General features: G+C 52.1%; 1 protein-coding gene across 3 annotated transcripts in view; it reads left to right on the top strand.

Annotated features, from left to right (window-relative positions):
* The first annotated feature begins 4,143 nt into the window (after positions 1-4,143).
* The window catches only part of CXCL12 (C-X-C motif chemokine ligand 12), a 28,241-nt gene continuing 12,050 nt past the window's right edge, over positions 4,144-20,334 (top strand). The window contains exons 1-4 of one of the 3 annotated variants that reach the window (XM_007176316.3): positions 4,144-4,305; positions 8,315-8,432; positions 10,607-10,693; positions 13,339-15,974. In XM_007176316.3, the coding sequence (XP_007176378.1) occupies positions 4,245-4,305; positions 8,315-8,432; positions 10,607-10,693; positions 13,339-13,432 (360 nt within the window). In that variant the 5' untranslated portion in view covers positions 4,144-4,244 and the 3' untranslated portion in view covers positions 13,433-15,974. The other 2 variants (XM_007176315.2, XM_007176314.2) reach the window with 2 other exon arrangements.

Raw genomic sequence — 20,334 nt, 5'->3', positions numbered from 1 at the left:
CCCCTGCTTTAGAAGTGTCCATATCAAGGGAGAGTCTTTGGGTACAGCCACCTTACACAGAAGATCTGGCTTGTTGGACGTGCACCGTCACCTAGGGTGAGCCCTGCCTGCATGTGTGTCCCAAAGCCAGCCAAGACCCAGCACAGAGCGAGCCCCATGCAGGAGCCCTGCCTCAGCTTCCCTGGGTCCTTCCCTCCAGGATGAACTGGGGCTCTTGGAACTGGCTCCTGAGGCCAATTTGGGATCCAGTCAATGAAAACATAGTCAGCCTGACAGATGCTAAGCCGGGGCCCTGGGAACAGGACTCCAAGAGGTTCCCTAGACACCTGCCACGGAAGTGACCTCCATCCCCGCACACACTGATGTTCCAGAATCCAGAGACGCTGGTCCAGAGAGTTGTGCCTTTGTCCTTGGCCAGCTCTGCCATGTTGGCCAAGGCCTTGAACTGCTCTGAACTTCAGGCTCCTGTCTTCAAAGCTGAGATATTAGGGCTTATTCCGCTGGTGTCATCTTTGTAAGAACCAAATGTGACGAATTCAGAGACAGCAAACTGAAGTCCTGTGTAAATATCTTCCTGAGGGCCTTCCCTGTGCCAAGTGCTTTCACACTTAGTAAATACGAAGGCCAACCCTGAGAGATAATATACCCATTCCACAGATGATAGCATCGAGGCTCTGAGGTTTTGTCTTTCTCACGGACCTCCTGGTTCCCAGGGTAGGACATATACCAGTGAACCCCGATGCGAGATGTCAAAGGTGGGAGAGCAGGGGTGGGTAGGGTGTAGCCCCTCCAGGCCCGCACTCAAGGTTGTATGAAAGAAGACTCATGATTGGGGTGGGAGGGTCATGGGTATCCAGGGTTGGGGGTTGGGATCTCATGTATCCCCACACTCTTCCTAGGACCTGAGCACTCCTGGGTGAGCATTCTCTGGCCTTATCTGGATGGCAAGAGTGAAGATGCCATATCTCCCTTGTATTATTTTGTTTTACCACTTTGAGACCAAATGGTTCGTTTATAAAAGGGGGAGTGTCAAGCAATTTAAAAATGTTCTTTACTTATTTTCAAACTTCAGATCTTTTTGTACCACTGTCTGATTTTTTGCTATCTCCCCAACCACCTATACTATTGCATGCTTTGTTAGTTTAGATCTACTTATTTTTTAAAACTTAAATCATGAAATCAGTCTTGAGCAATATCTGAAATGTCTGCTTTAATGTGCTAGTTATTTTTTATTACTTTAAAAAATAAGTTTATAAATCTATGTTGTTTAAAATAATGTTTTCAGAGTACCACCTGAAGTCATCTTGTTGGTTTCACACTGGGAAACAATGATTGGGTGCAAACTTTCAACCCTGTACTAAGGTCCTTCTCTGAAAGCGCAGTCACTGAACTCTGAAGGTGTGAAGAGCCTAGGCTGGGCAGAGGGCTGTGGGCAGGCACCTGGACTGGCACTAGGGGTCTAGAGACCATAACACAAAATCGAGCCTTGGAGATGCACCTGTCTGTTAACCCAACAGCCGGACCCCTGCCTCCCTCTCACCTTGAACTCCTCATGACTGAGGTGTCCCTGAGGAGCTGCAGCTCTGAGTGCTGAGTGTGGGAGAAATCTGCAACATCTCACAGGGAAGGTGGCATTGCTTTGGGCCTTGACAGGGAACTGAGTTTCCTGGCAGAGAAAGAAAGGTGGAGCCTTTTAAGCAGAGATAGTGCCATAAACAAAGGACAGAGGAGAAAGGGTAGTGGGCCCTGCTACCCTGAATTTGGGAGGCACCCCTGTGACAGAGCACAGAGCCCAGGTTAAAAAGGCACAGTCTGGTCCCCGGAGTGTTGACTTGTGCAGAGTTTTAAATTTAAGTAGCTTGCCAACTTATAAACTGTGGACAGTTTACAGATCCTTGGCTTCCCTATTTAAAATCCTAACTCACTCCCCTTCCTTCTGGTCCATTTTCTCGAAGCACTTAATGACCTTCCATAGTTTATGTGCTTAATTCCTTATGTATAGTGCCATTTTCTTTTCCCCCATCCCCCAGAATGTACACTCCAGGAGGAAAGGGGTTTGGGTTGTTTCGTCTGTTTGTTTGTGCTTCCTTTACTGAAGTATTTCAAACACTTATCCCATGTCTGGAACATAACAGGTGCTCAATAAGAATTTTACTGAATTAATGGAGGAAGTGATGGCACTGATGGGTCCCACACTAATGTCTGTCCTTGGGTTGCGGGGCGCGGCCAGACACAATGCCCTGGTTTCCCTTCAGCCCACGCGGGTCCCTCCCAGTGGCTCCCTCAGGCTGTGGGAGCAACAACCGATTTGTGACCAAAAGCAAACAAGCGAGAGGCTTTGACATTGGCTTTGGCCGGACTTGCAGGTAAGGCTCCACAAGCGCGGCTGTCGCCGGGCTCTGGCCTCTGTGGTGTGGCCCTAAGTCCCGGCCACCCGATATATGACTGAACCTTGCAGCTTCACCCGGCTGTGCAGAGATCTGGGGCGGGCCCGAGTCCTGGTCCACTCGGACCGCAGAGGCGCGGGGGAGGGGGGGAAGGGGGGAAATGAGAGACTTCGCCACCAGAGGGCGCCCGAGCTCAGCCGCCGCTCACCAGCTTGTCAGAAGCGGGCTAGGGCTCCAACTGGAAGATTTCCTGCCCCAGGTCTCCCGAGAGGAGATGGAGACCGGGGGATGCCGGAGGACCGTCTTATCCATTGGATTGTTAGTTCTTTAAGGGCAGGGACCAAGTCAGTGGGATTCCCGGCTCTACACCCAGCACTCAGAAGCAGGCTCGGCCCGGAGTGAATGAATGAATGAATGAATGAATGAATACAGGTTCACAGAGCACCTAATTGGGCGCGAAAGTAGTTTGGAAAAAACAAAACAAAACGAAAAATGCAAAAGACACCCATCCCCACGGCCGGAATCCCGGGGCTCTCGCAGCTTCCTGCTGATTGCCCCTTCCCTTGGCCCCCAGTTGGAGCAGCTGAGCCCAGGCCGGGCGGGCCCCGCCCACTCCCCCAAGGCCAGAGATCCGGGACTCCAGAGACTTGTCCCCACCGAACACCCCTTGAATGGACGCGGGGACAGAATCCACTCCATTGTCAGGTTATGAGGGAAAGAGCAGAGGGAGGTGGCCGGAGAGGCTTGTGACCACTAGCGAGGCTCAGAAGGGCACTCTTCTCACCCCTGCGCCTCCCAGACCTCCTGCTTGCAACCCTGTGCTCTGCTGGGGCCATCTCGGGTGTCCAGGTTAGGGTGCGGCAACCTGCCAGGAGGGCTGGACACCGCCGAGAGACAACCCCGTGGGTGTAGTTCTCTGGACCAGAAAGACGAGGAGCACCCTCCTGGATGTGGGGGGAGAGGGGAGTTCTTTCATCACTTCGGGGGGCGCAGGGCATCCTTTGCGGAGAGGGAGAAAATAACTGAAGTGTAAACAATTATTTCTACCTTCCATTTCTTGGGTACAGACTATGTGTCAGACGCAGTGCTGAGCACTTCGTGGTGGTTGGGTGGGGAATCTCAAGTCAAATCCCACAGTTCCCCTCCGCGGGGTGGGAACTGGGTTTATTCCATTTCACAGTGGAAAGAGCAGAGGTGCAAAGGGCTAAGTAAATTCACGTTTACTAAGAGCCTCCGGGGCGAACTGCCATTATTTCCTTTTGGTGGCAGAGCACTCTATTTTAGAGCTTCAATTTCACAGTTGAGGAAACTGAGGCTCGGCTAATAAGTTATAGCTTTGGCTTGGAATCGGAGTCGCTACCCGGGACGCCGCTGGCCTAGCTGGTCCTCACCTCTAGGACCGACCTGTTTGTTTTTCCTCGGTTCTCATTCTGTTCCCGCCTCTGGGACTCAATCTTTCCATCTGCATAATGGGAGCAGTAACCAGTCCCATCCGCGACCCTCACTGAGCAGCTGGCTTCCTCGGTGCAGGTTAGGCCTACAACGCAGGGCCCAGCGCAACCGAGAGGTCAAAGGCTGGGGCGCACCGCAGTCCCAGGAGCATCCCGGGCGCGGAGCAGGGGTGGGAGGGAGGGGACAGGGGGAGCGGCCGCGTGGGAGGGGACTCTGGTCAGAGCCCCGGGCCGCAGGCAGAATTCGGCTCCAGGCCCGCCCCTTGCCGCGCGCCCGCCCCGCCCCACCCCGCCCCGCTTTCGCCTCTAAAGTGCTGGGCGCGCGCCTCCTGCTGCCGCACTTTCACTCTCCGCAGTCGCATCCCCTCCGCGTCCTGCCTCCGTCCGCCCGCCGCCCGCTCTTGCCATGGATGCCAAGATCTTCGCTGTGCTGGCCCTCGTGCTGGCTGCGCTGTGCCTCAGCGACGGTGAGTGCGCCCGGAGACGGAGGCGTGGACAGGCGCCAGGCTCCTGACTCCGTGCGGGGCCACGGCTCCTCTGCCCCGGCCCGCGCCGTCCCGAGCGAACCTAATCCGCGCCGCTTTGCACCCGGGAGGTCGAGGCAGCCCACCTCGCGGGGCGCGCTCCCTCGGCGTGCGGCGTTTGAGGTCCCCAGCGTAGCGCCCCCCGCGCTGAGGCTCGCACTCCGCTGCCGAGCTCGGGTTCCGGGACGCGTGAGCTGCCGCCAGACCTCTGGCGGGCTGCAGAGCGAGGTCGGGCAGGATAACTGGGTGCGAGCGCGCCCAGGGCGCTTTCGGAGCCGGCGCGGGAGGGCGCGGAGGTGTGGAGCCGAGTCGGGAGCCGCGGGTCCCTGGCCCTTGACCATCCACCTCCCAGCTAGTGCCTTCCCGCGGCCCAGCTCGGTTTCCAGAGTAGAATGGGCTCCTGGCTCCGTGCGGGGCCACGGCTGCTCTGCCCCGGCCCGCGCCAAGGCGGTCTGCGGTTCCTGTTGGAGAGAGCGCTTTGCAAAGCCTGTCTGGCATCGCGACTTGCTTGTGGTGGCAATGCGATCGGGTGCAGCTGCGAGGCGTCCCTCGCAGTCTTACCGTTCCGAGCAGCTGTCGGGTTTGCGGCGAACGCCTGGCTGCGCTTCTGTACCGCAACGCGGTCCGCAGCGACGCGGCGAAGCTGGAAGCGCATCCAGACAGTGCCTTCCCTGCCTCTTCCTGGGGTCACCCAGGAGAGGCCCAGGGGCGATCCGGGTCATGCATGCGCCTGCCCAGCCCCCAAAACACACCTGCAGGCTGGCGCCTTTGTCGCCAGACGGGCGAGCACTACTCTGTCTCGGAGTGAGCGCTGCAGCAAAGTTCAATCACCAAGGCTTTAGGCCGTGGGGGAAGGTGGTGTATCGTTTCACTGAGAGGGAGAGAGCTTTTTTCCTTCTGAGGCTTAAGCGAAATCTCACTGTCCTGTTACAGGACACCACGGCTGCAAACCAAAATAAACTGTTGCCTCTGAACACACAAAATAAACCATGTCAGCATGGTCAGGCCATGCTGAGCTTTCTTGGCTGCGAAGTTTCCAACAAATCCCGCAGAGGGTTGAAGGACACTGTGCTCGGTGCAGCTGAGGTCTGTGCAGGGCCCCAGGCCCTGGAGCAGTCTGCTAGGTGCCGGCTGAAGACCACTGCTGCATTCTCGCTGGCCGGTGGCTGACCACCTGGGAAGTGTTCTTTAAAAGTGTAGCAAGTTGCTGGTCAGAGCCGCAGAGAGACTGGCACCAAAGGGAATTCAGAATTTTTCTGTAAGCTGAAAAAGTAACCTAGCCTGTGTCTTTACACTGACACTGACACCCCCAACCCAGGTCATGGGGCACACTCCGGTTTGGGTATTAACAACTGAGTGGTTTGGTGAGAGTAGAGGTGTCATCATCCAGCTGTGGGAACGGTGCTTCTTCTAGCTGCCCCCTCCCCTGGGGAACTGCAGAAGTGACTAGAATGCAAGGACCCAGGTCCTTGAGTCCTGGGCACAGCTGACCTGGGGGGAGCACAGAAGGAGTGGGGGCCTCATCCACAGACTCCTCCTGACTCCGGGAAGGGTTGGTTGCTTGCCCATCTGAGTTGCCCTCTTGGCAGCCAAGTGACCAAGTCAGGGTCCTGGGCTCCCGCTTGGTCGGGCTCTCCTTGCACGTGTAGGCCAGAATGCACTTTTTGACCACCTGGAGCCTGTGTACCCATGCTGGGTCCCCTTGTTCAGGCTCTGACTCTGGCTCCTGCCCTCCCTCCATTGGCTAACCTCAGCCAAGCAGCTGGGCCCCCGGCTGCCCTGCGCTTCTAGGGGTTAAAGCCAGGGTGGGCCCCATTCCCAGGCCTGGCTGGAGGGGCTGGCTTGGGGGCTCTTGTCTCTGCATTAGAGTGGAAGGACTGCTCCGGAGCGGAGCCAAGTTCACCAGAAGCCAAGTTCCCCCGAACCCTGCGTAACATCTGGACAAGTCAGGCCTCTTGCCTGTACACGGACCCATATGCAAAACAGTTGGAAAAGTTAGTAATATTGACAAAAAGCTGGCAGGAAGGTCACCAGGTGGACACAGCACCTAGCTCTCTTGGTAAGAACACTTGGGGCTCTGTCACTTTAAAAAACCTGTTGAAATTCTCCACTTGACAGGCAGGCAACTGGGTCCTGGGAGCAGGAATAAAAATTGCCTTGGAAGGAAATGGATAATCCCAGGAGGTGGAGAGGGGAGAGGAGAAAAAGAGAAAGCTTGTGTTCTGAGCTCAGAACGGGCTCTGATTTCTGGCCTGATCGCCATTGCTTGGCTAATGGACTCAGAACAGCATCTCAGGAACACGGGGGAGGAGCAGCCCCCATCTTGCACAGCGCTGCCCCCAGCAGCTGTCATACTGTGCACCTTCCAGTTTGCTGCTCTGGGGTTGGGACCAGTCCTGACTCACCAGTGGGCCCCACATGCCGGTTCTGCTCAGCTCTGAAGGACCCCTGAGAATTTCAGGGGAACCTGGAGGCAGGACACTCGGAGGGGAGCCTTCGGCTCTTCCTTTACCCTGGCCACCCAGCCCCCAGCTGCAGGCCACTTTCCCAGGTGATCTGGTTACAGGGCCATACAGACTTCTGCAGGGACCCGGTGCACTTGCTAAAAGCCAGGCCCAGCAGCGACTTTCTGGACTTAGCCCAGGTGTAAACCTGAAGCCTGCTCCAGGCTCTCCAGTGCCACGAGTCACTGAGAGCCTTGAAGCCAGGCTTTCTTCTTCCTGGTTTTCAGGGAGTCGAGTTTGGTCTTGGGGGGCCAGGTGGTCTGCTTTCCCCCTGACTTGTTGGCCATGCCACCTCTCGACGGAATTCAGCCTTTAGAAAAAAAATGAAGTCCCTCACTCACAAGCTTCCCCAGCTCTCTTGCCCCAAATACGGAACTTCAGAACCACCAGGAGGCCTCTGGGAGCTCTGTAAACAGGCAAACTTTTTTTTTTTTAATCTCTGGACTAAATATTCTCAGACATACATTTACTCCCTGATGAAAGGATCCACAAATTCAAATAATTTGGGGTATTAAGTAGGGCTTGGATAAAATCTGCAGAAAACGCGTACACATACGCGTGCGCACACATACACGCGTGCACACATACACGCGCGCGCGCACACACACACACAAATGTCAGTACCCACCCCCCCACCCCCCGGGGCTTGCAATTCTAGACTTCCAGGGTGAGCTGTGGGTTCTGCAGGAGCCCTTTGCTAATTTACACTAATGAGTGTCAATTATGGCATTTTGCAAATTGGTGAACTGGCAAACAAAGATGTAATACAACCCAGGAGGCTGGAGCGTCCCTGCACAGGCAATGAAAGCCACGTTTGCCTCCAGCCCTGGAAGTGCAGGGGAAAAGATGGGCCCTTGCCTGCCCTCTGGGGACGCCCAGGTAGGAAGCCAGTGGGATTCTTTTGCGGTTGCCTTGGCTTAAGGTAAATGTGAGGACAGAGAAGACTGCAGGTGGGGGAGGGGAGCATTCCCAGGGCAGCTGCAGTGGCTCCTGGGAGAGCGCGAGCCTAGAGACTCCTTCTTCCCCCTCCCTGTTCCCTGAATCGGGAAGTCTTTCTCAGTTGGCCCTGGAGGAGTTTATTTTGCAAAGGATAACTAGGAACCTCAGTACCTTGGACTGAAACAGTTCTCTCCTGTGATTAATGTCCTTTATCTTGAGACACCCGAGCAGGGGCCTTCCGATTTTAGCTTCCCTACCCTCCTAGGGTCCAGCTCTCCTCAGGTTCTTCTGGCCTCTTGCCCTGTAGAAGCTGAGCCTCAGCCCACTCAGAGGTCCCTGTGCTGCCCAAGGGAAAGGTCTCTGCCAGGATGCACCCATGACTCCTCCCATCGTTCCCCATCCTACCCTCATTCCACCATCTGATCACTCGGCTGCAGACTCAGACACACTTGTATCCCCAAGGCCTAGCAGGATAATAACAAGCTGCTTTGTTCTCATTACCTCTCTAGGGAAACCGGTCAGCCTGAGCTACAGATGCCCTTGCCGATTCTTTGAGAGCCACGTCGCCAGAGCCAATGTCAAGCATCTCAAAATCCTCAACACTCCGAATTGTGCCCTTCAGATCGTGTAAGTCCGAACATCATCCTCCAGGGATGTTACATTTGATGGGCATAGTAACACCCAATGCGCAGACTTGTTAAAGCTAGAGAAATGACACATGCCGAGTGTCCAGGCTCGAACCTGGCATAATTAGAGGCAGCTGACAGTACCACCAGGCAGGGGTTTCAAAAGCTGCTCCTACCCTTGGTGCCCTAACCCTTGGTGCTGTGCTCACTCACAGAGGGCCCTTGCCTCTTCTTTCCAAGCTTCCTCCCTTTAGTGCAAGAGATGGGAGCACATTCAGATGCACCCTTAGACTGGAGAAACATGGGATTCACCAAAGTTTCTTTCTGCTGAAGTACAGTAAATTAGCCAGCCCCTTGCTGGTAATAGTTCTGCCAATTTCAGGGCTTTGGTGCCCTAATTTAATCCTTTATCACATAGCACAAACTCACAAGACTCAAATTCAGTTGAAGTCATCGTTAAACTGTTCGGTGAAACTCAAAATTACCAGCTCACTTAACTGCATTTTCTGAAAGCCAACACACAAGGTTTTAGTTTTGCTGGTGTTGATGGCAGCTGCTAACATTTGATTTCATCCATGTGGGAAACGAGACATACCAAAATCACACATACATGAGACGCTAAGATCCCTCCTGGAGAGCAGAAGGCTGAGCCAAGTCCAGAAAGAAAGCCACACATGGCCGTCCATTGCTCGGCCCTCCAGGGCCCGTGTGTCCCCATGCCGCTCACAGCGAGCTTGGCCGTGTGTCTAGATGTCGGGGAGTTGAGGCTCGGGGTCTCCCGGGCAGAGCTCACCTCCTGAAAAGTCCCAGCACTAAAAGCAGGACGGGGACACAGCAGTTGGAGCAAAAGCTACACCCACCTGACGACTTTCCACCCAACACCAACTGGTTTTAGGTTTGACTTTTCTTTTTCTCTAGCCTTTGCTGCCTTGAATGTGTTTCTCATTTACAATATGCTTTAGGGCACTAGAAGACGAATTTTTTTTTTCCATTTTCTTTGCTTGTAATAAAATACTCTCTTTTGAGTAGTATTTAATCAGATAATGAATTCAGCGAGGATGGGCCCACTTTGCGGTGCAGACTCTGTGGGTTCCCTTGCCTCGAGGTTGAAGAAGCCAGATAGAATCCTCAGGTCTTTCGGGGCAAACACATTAATAAACAGCAATCCCCAGAATTGGACCTGGATCCGCCTTGCTCCGAGCCAGGCCCTCTGCACAGCTCGTTGACTCAACAGGCAGGCTATGTGAAGACTCGTGGTGTCCACGAGCCTCTGTGCTGGCTGCACGGGTCCTCCTAGACCCCAAGTGGCTGGGCGGTGGTGTCCTCGGGCTGCTTGAGATTACCTGGTTCCCAGGGGCTTTATGGAAAGGGATCCAGAGATAAGTCCAGGTCCTCTTCCAGGAGTCTTCAGGGAGGGAGGCTCTGAGTAAAGGTGAGAATTGGGAGGAAGGTGCAGTACGAACTTTCAAAGAACAAATGAGACCATGAACATTCAGTGAACTTGTAAAATCTCTCTGGAAACCATTTTCTGGCAAACTACCTACCCTACCTCTCCCCTGCCCTCCCCACCTCCCCCCACTGTACTCTCACCTCTCCCCATCCCCCAGACTATGCGGTACCTCTTTGTAGGTCTCCTGCCTCTAGGCTTATTCTTAAGTCTGTCTTCCATGTACTATCAAGATGGTCCATCAAAAGTAAAATCTGCTTCTGCCACCCCACAAGTTCCCGTCATAAACAAAATTGCAGATGAAGCCCCACTGCTTTGCCCCTTACATCTGGCCGCGGGCTTCTTGAGTGTCCTGTCTCCCAAATTCCTCACATCCTCTCTGCACTGTTACCCCTTTGGGCTATTTGCTCTTGCTTTTCCTTCCCCCTTTACTTCACTTGCCCAGCTCCTACTTATCCTAAAAAAGCCAACTCAAATGTTCCCTGTGTGAATTCTCCCTGGACTCCTTAAAGACTTTTCTTCACTCCCCGGTGTCTCTGGGGTAAAACTTGCAGCACGGCTAGCGCTGTCTCCCCAGCACACCTGGGGTTCCTCCCGAGCCTGAGCCTGCCAAGTGGGGCACCCCGCTCCAGTTGGGTCCTAACCTGGGTGTCGGATGAGCAGATGTCCAGGTCACAGCCATGTTCCCTTCCGATCAGCTCACACTGTCGCCTCTTCTGTTTTGGCAGGGCAAGGCTGAAGAACAACAATAGACAAGTGTGCATCGACCCGAAATTGAAGTGGATTCAGGAATACCTGGAGAAAGCTTTAAACAAGTAAGCACAACAACCAAAAAGGACTTTCCACTAGATCCACTTGAGGAAAGCTAAACCCGTGTGAGATGAAAGGGCAAAGGTGTGTGGGGGAGGAAGGCCTGAATGGTGAGGACAGGTGTGCCTGGGGGGCAGCGCATTGACCTGGGCACGGGCGAGAGGTTTGTCCAGCATGTAGACAACTGCATTTATAGCCTACGGTACAATATCGCAGCGTGTGTTCATATGTGCCCCGTACCTTTCACATTGGCTGTTTTATAACTGGGGTTTTTCTAAGAAATTGTATCATCCCAATAGCATTTCCCACCAGTCGGTTCCCTCATCATCATCACAATCATCATCATTCTCATTACCCTTTTTTAAATCGATGATTACTTCAAGCTTTGTATTTGGTTTGTTTTGGAGATTCTCCTTTTCTCCCCCGGGAAGTCTGAGCACAGTCAGGTGACGGCCAAGCAGGGAGCTCAGATAAGCATCCTTCCTCCAGACGCTGAGGCTCGGAGGAAGGCAGTGGGTGACTCCTGCAGGGGGTGCCCCTCCTGAAATGACAACCCACATGCTGACCAGTGCTAGGCGGCGGCCACTACCTTCACCTCCTCTTTCAAGCTCAGTGATTGGATGGGTGGGATCCATGTAGAACCGCCATCACTGGGGACTGTGCTCAGAGACCCTCTCCGGGTCACTCCCGGCCTCTCCCTGCCTCCCGGAATATGCTTTCATCTCGCTTCTGCTTCTCATTTCTGTACGCACCCAGCTGGAGGAAGGTGACCGCAGGGGCTCCCACCCTGTGGCCCCCTCCTCCCTTTGCCCGCCCCTCCTCTGCAGGCCCTCTGTGAGATCCTTCTCTGGCCTCCTCCAGAACGGGGCTGGCCCTCTGCTGGGGGTATGAGATCACGTCTCCTCCTTCCCACGAAAGACGGTCTTTGCAGAATCAAATGCAGTTTTCAATCTGAGAGCTTGCTTTGAGGAATTTGGTTTCTGTGATTGCCTCTGAAACCTATGTATGCCATGGAGGCTCTACAAACTGAGGTTTCTGAAATCAGAAGTGAAAAAATAGATGAATCAATGAGCCTCTTGCCACTAACCCCTCCTCCTGAAGCCACAAGATGGTTTCAGGTTCCAGTCAGAAATGTTGGCAAGATGAAATCCCCTGCATAAATGTGATCCACAGATGGGCCTGGTGGTATTTGTAACTTTTTGCAAGGCATTTTTTTATATATATTTTCGTGCACAATTTTTTAAACGTTACTTTAGTAAACAAATGTATTTCAGAATATATTTATAGTCGAACAATTCCTATATTTGAAGTGGAGCCATATGAATGTCAGTAGGTTACATTTCTCTATTACCATAAACTACTGGCGATTTGTAAAGAAATATATATAAGTGTGACTGCAGCTTTTTAATGTTACCCACAGTGTATTTTTTCACTTGTACTAAAATTGTATCAAATGTGACATTATATGCACTAGCAATAAAATGCTCATCGTTTCATGGCATAAACCTCCTACTGTATGTGGGAATTTATTTACCTGAGATAAAGTCCATTAGTTGTCAGACATGGGGCTCACACACATTTCTGGAATTTATTCAGATAAGCTGGCCTGCTGGTCAGGTGCCTTGCATCCCTCCTGCCGAGTTCACATGCAAGTGACAGCACATGGGCCTTGCTCAGGAGCAGATTAGATCTGCAGCTCAAGTTTTTATGTCTTTTTTTTTTTTTAAACCCGGTAGAAGCAGTGGGGCTAGTTGTCTGAAGAATAATATTTGGCTCACTAATTCCTTTTCCCCTTCTTACTGTTCCTCGGTTCTCCTAACATCCCCATGTAATCTCCAGAGACTCAATCCTCATAATATCCAGCTTTCACATTTTCCCATGTAAAAATCCCATAATTCCAGCCCATGGCTAATATCAAGCTTTCTCAGGAACAGGTGGCCTTACCCCATAAATCATTAAATACCATTCAGCTTGAATCATTTTAATGTGACAGTCAAGAGCCAATTGCTCTAATAAAGTTGCTCTAATAAAATTCTGCTAACCAGCTCTCTCCCTTGCTCTCCAGAACAATCCCAGTCATTCCCAGGGGGTGCGCACAGGCATCCAGAAAGGAGAAGGTGGGATAAGGCTGCCTTCTTTCTCTTCTCCTGGTTGGCCATCTGAACCTTGGGCCTCCAACCTCCAAAGCTTATTCGATTTGAAATGCAGAGATTTTAAAGATAAAGCAGAGAGTTCAGCCCTGCATTGAGATGTAAAGAAGCCCTAGGAGAGCAGGTTGGGGTGAGACAGAAGACCAGTCCGGCCTGGCCTTGGGCGTGCCTTCCCACCCTTTCGGATATCAAGTCCTCATCCCTGTTAGAAGCCTCAGGCAAGAGCGGGAACCAGGGGCAAGTTGGCAAATGGCCAACTGCTATCACCAGTTCACGGGTATCTGTGTTCTGGAAGCCCATCTAACATTTTTTTGAATTGGGGAAAATATCTGATTTATTTTAATGAAGTACTGACAGACAGTGCTTTGCCCAGGGGCCTCCAGGCCTGAGACTAAAGACAGGGTTAAACAAATACACGGGCCACTTTTAAATATTGTGCAGACTGAGAAAGACTCCTGTTTATTTCAACGTTATTAATGGTTCTACTAATTTTATCTAAGGGGGCGCAGAGAAGAAAAAGTGGGGAAAAAAGAAAAGATAGGAAAAAAGAAGCGACAGAAGAAGAGAAAGGCTGCTCAGAAAAGGAAAAACTAGTTATCTGCCACCTCGAGAAGGACCACAGTGCACTCTGCTCTTGTGTCTCCCGGCGCTTTGTAAATCTGCCCTAACCCTCCTCCAGGGCAGAGCCCCTGCCTCCCGGGCGGGCGCTCAGACTTCCGTGGGGGAGCAGCACTTTGCCGCCACTGTGGCCACCCCGGGTCCTGTATTTATGTGCTTTTTAGGGCCTTTCCTGGTCTGCTAAGTTAAGAAGAAAGTAGTTGTACAAAGACCGGGGTTGGAGTCTGTGACACGGAGCCTGTGTGCTCAGGACTCTATCTAGAACAGCCTGGGATCTGGAATGGCCCAGGGCTCCATCTAGAATGGCCCAGGGTCTCTCTCCAGCATCACCCTGGGCTGATGAGCCTCCACCCTGCCCTCCGCTCCCTCTCTCGCAAGGCCCATGATCACGAGCTCTCAGAGCTCACACAGCTCCACACTCTTACAAGCTGCGTTCCCGTCTGAGGCCAGCGTGTGGCCACCTGGCCTGTGCACAGAGCGGTCTGCTGGCCCAGCAGCCAGCATCTCACCCAGCAAGGGCCATGTGCCTGATACCCTCTCATCTGCCACTGCCGGTGGCATCGCTGCCTTTGCGGGGCAGAGCTGGCTGTGGCCGTGCCATTTGCAGGCGATAACTGACTCCTTTCCCCAAATGCCTGTTGCCTGGCTCTCCACCACTCTGCCACCCGGGGTAGGACTTTTCTGGCCGCTCCCTCCCTGGGCCTGGCGCTGTATGAGTGGCTTTACCTCCAAGCTTGGGTGGGTTTCTTCAGACCGTGTGGGGAGAATGGCTGACAGCTCTGCATTTCCAGAGGGCAGTTGTGGAAATGCTTCTCAGGGAGCCTCTTTGCAGGGCAATTCACTTTGTAGATTCTTTAAACAGGTCCCTGATGCAGAGGAGGTGTGTGGAGGGCCTGTAGCTCTGGGGACTCCTAGCCTATCCCCTTCCCCCTTCTGCGTGACCCCAAGTGATTAAGTTCTGGAACGCAGCCGCCTCAGTCCTCACTCACCACCCCGACCTCAACACACATACACACACAGATTCATGGCTGAGCTTTCTTGCCAAGTCTCTCCAATTTGTGCTGGAAGGAGGGGGATCACAGGGGAGAGCAAGGCCCTGACTTCAGTAGTGCTTTGAAAAGGGAAACCTTGAATATCTACTCTTCTCCCCATCCCCCTGTCACACAGGGACACACACTCACCCTGTACCCCAGACCCCTGGTCATAATTTCAGTACATGGGTCCAGAAAGACGACATGGTTGAAGGATGGAGCACATGGATTTCAGGAGAAGAAACCCAAGGCCCTTGCCTGTCACCTGGGTCACGGAGCGCTGTGTCCCCCTCACGCTTTAGTGCGCTCCTTTTAATTACAGCATAAGGAATTACAGCCATTACTTTTCCTCACTGGAGAAGTGTCCCCCTAGGGCACTGTAGCCAAAGACTTTTACTTCCCACTGCCATCCCTTGTACCTGGCTAACTCCCCCAGCCTGTGGCCCTCTTGCCAGCAACAGGGATGGCAGGCCTGCTCCTGGGCGTGTGGGTTGCCCACTTACCTCATCCTGCCTGTGGTGCCTCCGAAGGCCTCTGGATGGCTGCTGGGCTACCCAGGGCTGCAGTCCTTTCCGTGGAAGCCAGCAGCAGTGCTGGTCTGCAGGACCTTGGCCAGGGTAGCGCTGCTCTTAAAAAAGCACCTGCAGAGGGTCAGACCTGTGACTGCACGCTCCCTTTTTCACACAGCAGGAGCAGTACCTTTCTGTGCCAGAGAGGGTGACAGGTCTGTTCTGGGAGAGCTGTTTGCCCTGTAGCAACTGTGGGTCAAGCTATTGCTTCCCTGAGGTAAGCAATAGCTTACAAACTGCTTTCTGCAGTGCCCAGGGAGACAGCATCTGCCACCTCTCCGGGGGGAGCCGGGGCTGCGGGGACTCAGAGGGTTGGACCCACATTAAAAAACATAGGCAAGCCCCTGTCTGTCCTTATATGACTCCATTGGCCCTGGGGCCTCACTGTATCTGACTAGCGGGCCTCAGCCCCGCTGAAGGCAGGGTCGCCGTGGAAGCGCCGAAGAGCTGGACCTCCATTCCGTTGTGGGTTGAAACTGACTAGGCAGCGCTGGCGCGTCCGCCACTGGGTGCGCATGCGCGGTCCCAGTGCCGGCTGCCTGGGCGCCTAGCTCCGGGGCCACTCCGCCGCGCCAGCCCAGAGGTCCTGGGGCTTAATGTCTATGCTGGGCTAAGGCATCGCACTTCGTCCTGCCTTGTGACCACTGTGCCATGCCATCTCCGTGCCCTTGTTCGTCCATCCGCCCTGTGCTTGCTGTGCCCACCTGCCCTCTCCGCTTCCCGCCTTCCATCTATCCTTCGCTTCTGCCATGCTGTCTCTCTCACTTCAGTCCCCCTGCTCAGGGTCTCGGAAGGCAGAAGCACCGCAGAGATTTGGAAATCAGGGGTGTGTCCCCGGCTGGAGCGGGACTCAGCGTCTCAGGTGTGCGGCCCGGCCACTGCAGGAACCCGCCTTAATGGTGTCTCCCTCTGTTCTTGTTAACAGGAGGTTCAAGATGTGAGAGGCGCAGGTTGGGTCAGACGCCTGAGGAAACCTTACAGTAGGAGCCCAGGTCTGAAATCAGTGTTAGGAAGGGTCTGTAGCCACTCCCCTGCACCCAGGCAGGCCTGAATGCATTTCCAAGGGCCTTGTCTTGCACAGTTTGCCTTACTTCACCATTTGATTATGTAGCAAAATATATGGCGTTTATTTCTCATTTAGTCTGATTATCCAGCATCACTGGCGACAGATAGGAACTTAGATTAAGGCCATTCTTTTACCTGCTTTGTTATAATGTCCTTCCCACGGAACCCATTATCTAGCCAGAGGTTTCTGAGCTGTGCAAGCTGGAACCCCAGACCGAGGGAGCCTTGCCCACATCACCATGTCCAGGGTGGAGAGCCACCAGGAGGTGTCAGCACCAGTCAGCGTGGGCAGACCTTAGTGAAGGCTGCCCTGTGCAGGGGCGGGGGGTGGGGGGAGAGGTTCTGGGGCGCCAGGCAGGAGCCTCACCCTTCCTCAGGGTGAGAGCAGGGTTCTGCCTCTTTGGCGAATACCGCAGGGCTTCCCTGAGCTGAGGCAGGCAGGAGTGTGAGGCCAGGGTAGGGTGAGATTCACCCCTCATCCCAAGCTCTCCTCTACATCCCATCACGTCCTTCTCATCATTCTCTCTCTCATCCATCATCATGTGTATCCAAGACTGTCTCCATGACCCAGGAAAAGGACTCTCTCAAGAGCAAAGCTTTACTTTAAACTGGGCACCAAGAAGTAAATCAAAATGTCTCGTGTTACCCGGTCCTGAAAGCACTGTGCACATCTGTGGCTTGTTTGGGATATTGTCCATTGTCCAATCCTGTGTTTTTGTTCAAAGCCAATGTCCTCCGTGCATGCACTGTCAGTTCCTCAAATGCAAAGCCTGAGAGTGAGGAGATGCCCCTTGGGGCCTTTGACCAGGTTTCTGATCAGGGCTGTGATCCTTTTGGATGGAACCTTGTTTTCCCCATGATCACAAACCCATGTTGGATCAACAGAGCCCAAGGGAATTCGGTTTGCAGCAGTATGACCTTCGAGGATGCAGACCCTCAAGGCGTCTATAATTGTTGGTACCTCAGAACTACAGAGAGTTTTGTCTTCATGGTGTCAGCATTGTTTGGGGAATAACAAGAAAAAATTTTCAACTTTTTTTTGGTTTTGAAAGCCCAATCCATAAAATAATCAATCCTGGACATGAAGATTCCTTCCTAATTAAAATCTAACCTCATTTTTTTCACCATTTGATGATCCCATCATCTCTTAACTTTGCACAGTGGCCCCTGGACCTTCTCTGCTGCCGCTGTCATCTTGTACTTACAGGACATCCAGCAGGGCATTCCTCTTAGAAAAGAATGGGCTGGTTGGGAAAGTAGCTTAAAAATCCTGACATTTAGGGTGTTTCCCTTTACTGAGAGCAGTTTGTAGAGTTGCATTAAACAGTTTAAAAATCTCACTTTCTGAAAAGGTAGGCACTTGAGGGGTTTTGGCTTGTCTTGTTTTTCATTTGGTCTCACTAATACTTTTCCCCTCTGTTTAAGTTTTTTTTAATTAAGAAAGTAGAAAAAAAGAAGGGCAAAACAAGGAAATGTATCAATTGACAGGATGATGTAAATAACATGCAGAAAGTATATTCTTGTAAAATAATCTTGAATTGTAGGTGTTCTCAGATTTAATAATCTTTGGGTTATCAGTAACATGTGTTAGGCATTTCCGTAAATATGCCTTTAAATTAGATCTTCACGCAAATAGACGCAAATCCATCAACCAAACAAAAATTCACATCCTCAAACCAGCTTTGTTATATTGAAAACAATAGAGTATGGAGGGGCCTTTATTAGTTATAAGGGATACAGAGCTGGTTTCAAAACCCTCTTCTGAAGTTAACCTGTCACTACAGGGCTCCTGCAGTATACATGAAATGATCTAATTTTCAGTTGTAGAGTCATTTTCCAAGTAATTCAAGACATTTTAAAATCTCATGGAAAATTTGGAATTATCATCTCCTGGAACCCATGAACCAGAACCATTAAATCTCTTTCTCCAAGAAAATTAACATGGCCCTAAATAAATCTTGACTACAGTTAAGAATAATTTTTGTTTCTCCCCTATAGGGGGAAAAATAGATAAGAGGAGAAACTGCAGGAAAAATGATTTGTGTGACAATCCCTCTACTTGCAATCTGCTCCTAAGTGGAGACTGCCCAGCTAAAGCAAATATGCATTTAAATAGTCCATTTGCAAAGGAAAAGGCTCTCCTGATCCCCTTTTGCTTTCAAAATACAAGTTCCGTGGATCACTTTGATTAGGGGTCACCTAGCTGTTCCTCCTGGTCCAGCGCTGCCTCTACCTGACCTTCCCTTGGGCTCCATGTAACCTCCAGGGTGGTCCTCCACTGCCAGCCTTTGCATCAGGACCCAGGCAGAGAAGACTTGGGGGGACTGAACTCACAGACGTGCTGTGTGTTGGAATCTGAATCTGTGCCTTGTGTTGTTTTGCACTGTTCTTTGTCCCACTCCGGCCAGCTGCTGAGACCCCAGCGAGACACACGAAGGACCCTCTGCTTATCTGCCTGTCCTCCAGAAAAAGGAGGGCCAGCTTTGAGCAGAGGGCCTGAGTAGCAAAAGGTTGCAGCCCCCACTGTGTGAAGTCCAGAGAACTTCTAAGCCTTTTCACTGGATCTGATTTGACCTTCCTTTTCTGACTGCCCCCTGGTGTTATCACTATGGGATCTCTCACTGGGAGTTCATCACCTTTCCCAGGTGGTGCATCCTTTTGTAGCTGGATGAGAACTGTGGGGTCCTGATCTCTCTATGCATATTCCCTGGGAAATTTCCCATCCCTGGGAAATGTTCCCTGGAAACCTTCAAGTCCCCTAAGGAGATCACTGACATTGTCAAGTTGAAAAATCCCATAGGCTGTTATTCTGCAACCTCGCTGGACTCTCAGTCTCTGAGCAGTGATGGGTTCAGTGTTAAATGTGATAAATACTGTATTTTGTATTGTTTAAATTGCATCTCCCACATAATGTGAAAATGGTCCAGGAGAAGGCAGCTTTCTATATGCAGTGTGCTTTTTTTTTTTTTAACAAGTAACAACTCCTTTTGAGAAACAACAATTTCTACTTTGAAGTCATATCAATGAAAAGATGTATATGCACTTATAATTTTCCTAATAAAGACATGTACTCAAATGTAGCAGCCAACGGTTTGAAATTAGTGTTACCATTTGGAACTCTCCAGACTTGGTTTTTCTTCCTCAGACCCAACACGGAGGGGTTGTGTAATTCTAGCTGCAATAGTCAGTGAAAAACAGGCCATTGTAATCATACTCATCATAGGCAAGAATTCTGGGGGCAGACTTGCGTCTCCTAGTCTGTGTCCTTAGCAGGGGGAAAGGCTCTCCCTTTTCTCTGAATGTCCTTGGTTTTGCTGGAATCCCTTCTTAAAAGCGAGCCAGCCTGCTACTCCAGAAGGGATAGTTTTGTGCAAGGGCCTGGGTGTTTGCCTGTCAGCCGTGGGGAAAGAAACTTCCACTCTGTACTTCTCAGGCTTAGTAGAAGGCAACAGAGGCCCCGTCCCCAAAGGCATGGCCCAACACCCAGCACCTTTTGTATTTTCTGTCCTGCACCGGGGCCTCTGCTGGAAGCCAGATGTTGATTCAGCCAGCAGTGTCCTGAATACTGGGGACAGGGGCTGAGCCCAACAGACAGGGTTCTGTCCTCACAGAGGTCGGTCAGCCTTTCACACTTTCCACCACATTCTCTCTGATCCAGTCAACCATGCTGGAAAGGAGAGGCCAGCACGAAAGCCCCCAAATGCCTAAATCCAGATTGTTCTGTCCTCCAGGCCCTCTTGCCCACATGCCCAGAAGTGACCACGTCACCCCCGTGCTCAGTACATCCCGGGTATTTCTAGGGTGACTGCAATGTGGTTACCAAGTTGCAGATTAACTGGAGGGAGAAGGAAGGATTACAGAGACCACGTCAAGAGGCAGCGTGGCGTCCTGGGACAGGCGTGGCAGTTAGGATTAGCAGGCCAGTGCTTGAATCCTGGTCTTCTCTCTGCTCACTGTGTGATTTGAGACCCCTGCCTGACTCTCAGTCTCCCCATATAACGCTGGAGCTTAGAATCACCAAGAGTTGTGAGGATTAGACTGGGATCCTGTGCGTGGAAGCCATTTTGCTCCCTCTCTCTCACCCCACTGCTCCCCGGGGTCTACAGTGTTGGAATAAGATCCTGCCTGCCTCTGCTTAGACCCTCAGCAAGGCTCTGATACCAGCTGGAGCTCAAAGTGATCTTAAAAGTTGAGCTTCAGCCGCTTAGCCGAC

This window comes from Balaenoptera acutorostrata, chromosome 16, assembly GCF_949987535.1.
Source record: "Balaenoptera acutorostrata chromosome 16, mBalAcu1.1, whole genome shotgun sequence".
Lineage (NCBI taxonomy): Eukaryota > Metazoa > Chordata > Mammalia > Artiodactyla > Balaenopteridae > Balaenoptera > Balaenoptera acutorostrata.
The sequence above is the reverse complement of the archived record's forward strand: the minus strand, read 5'-3'. Positions and strand labels throughout refer to the sequence as shown.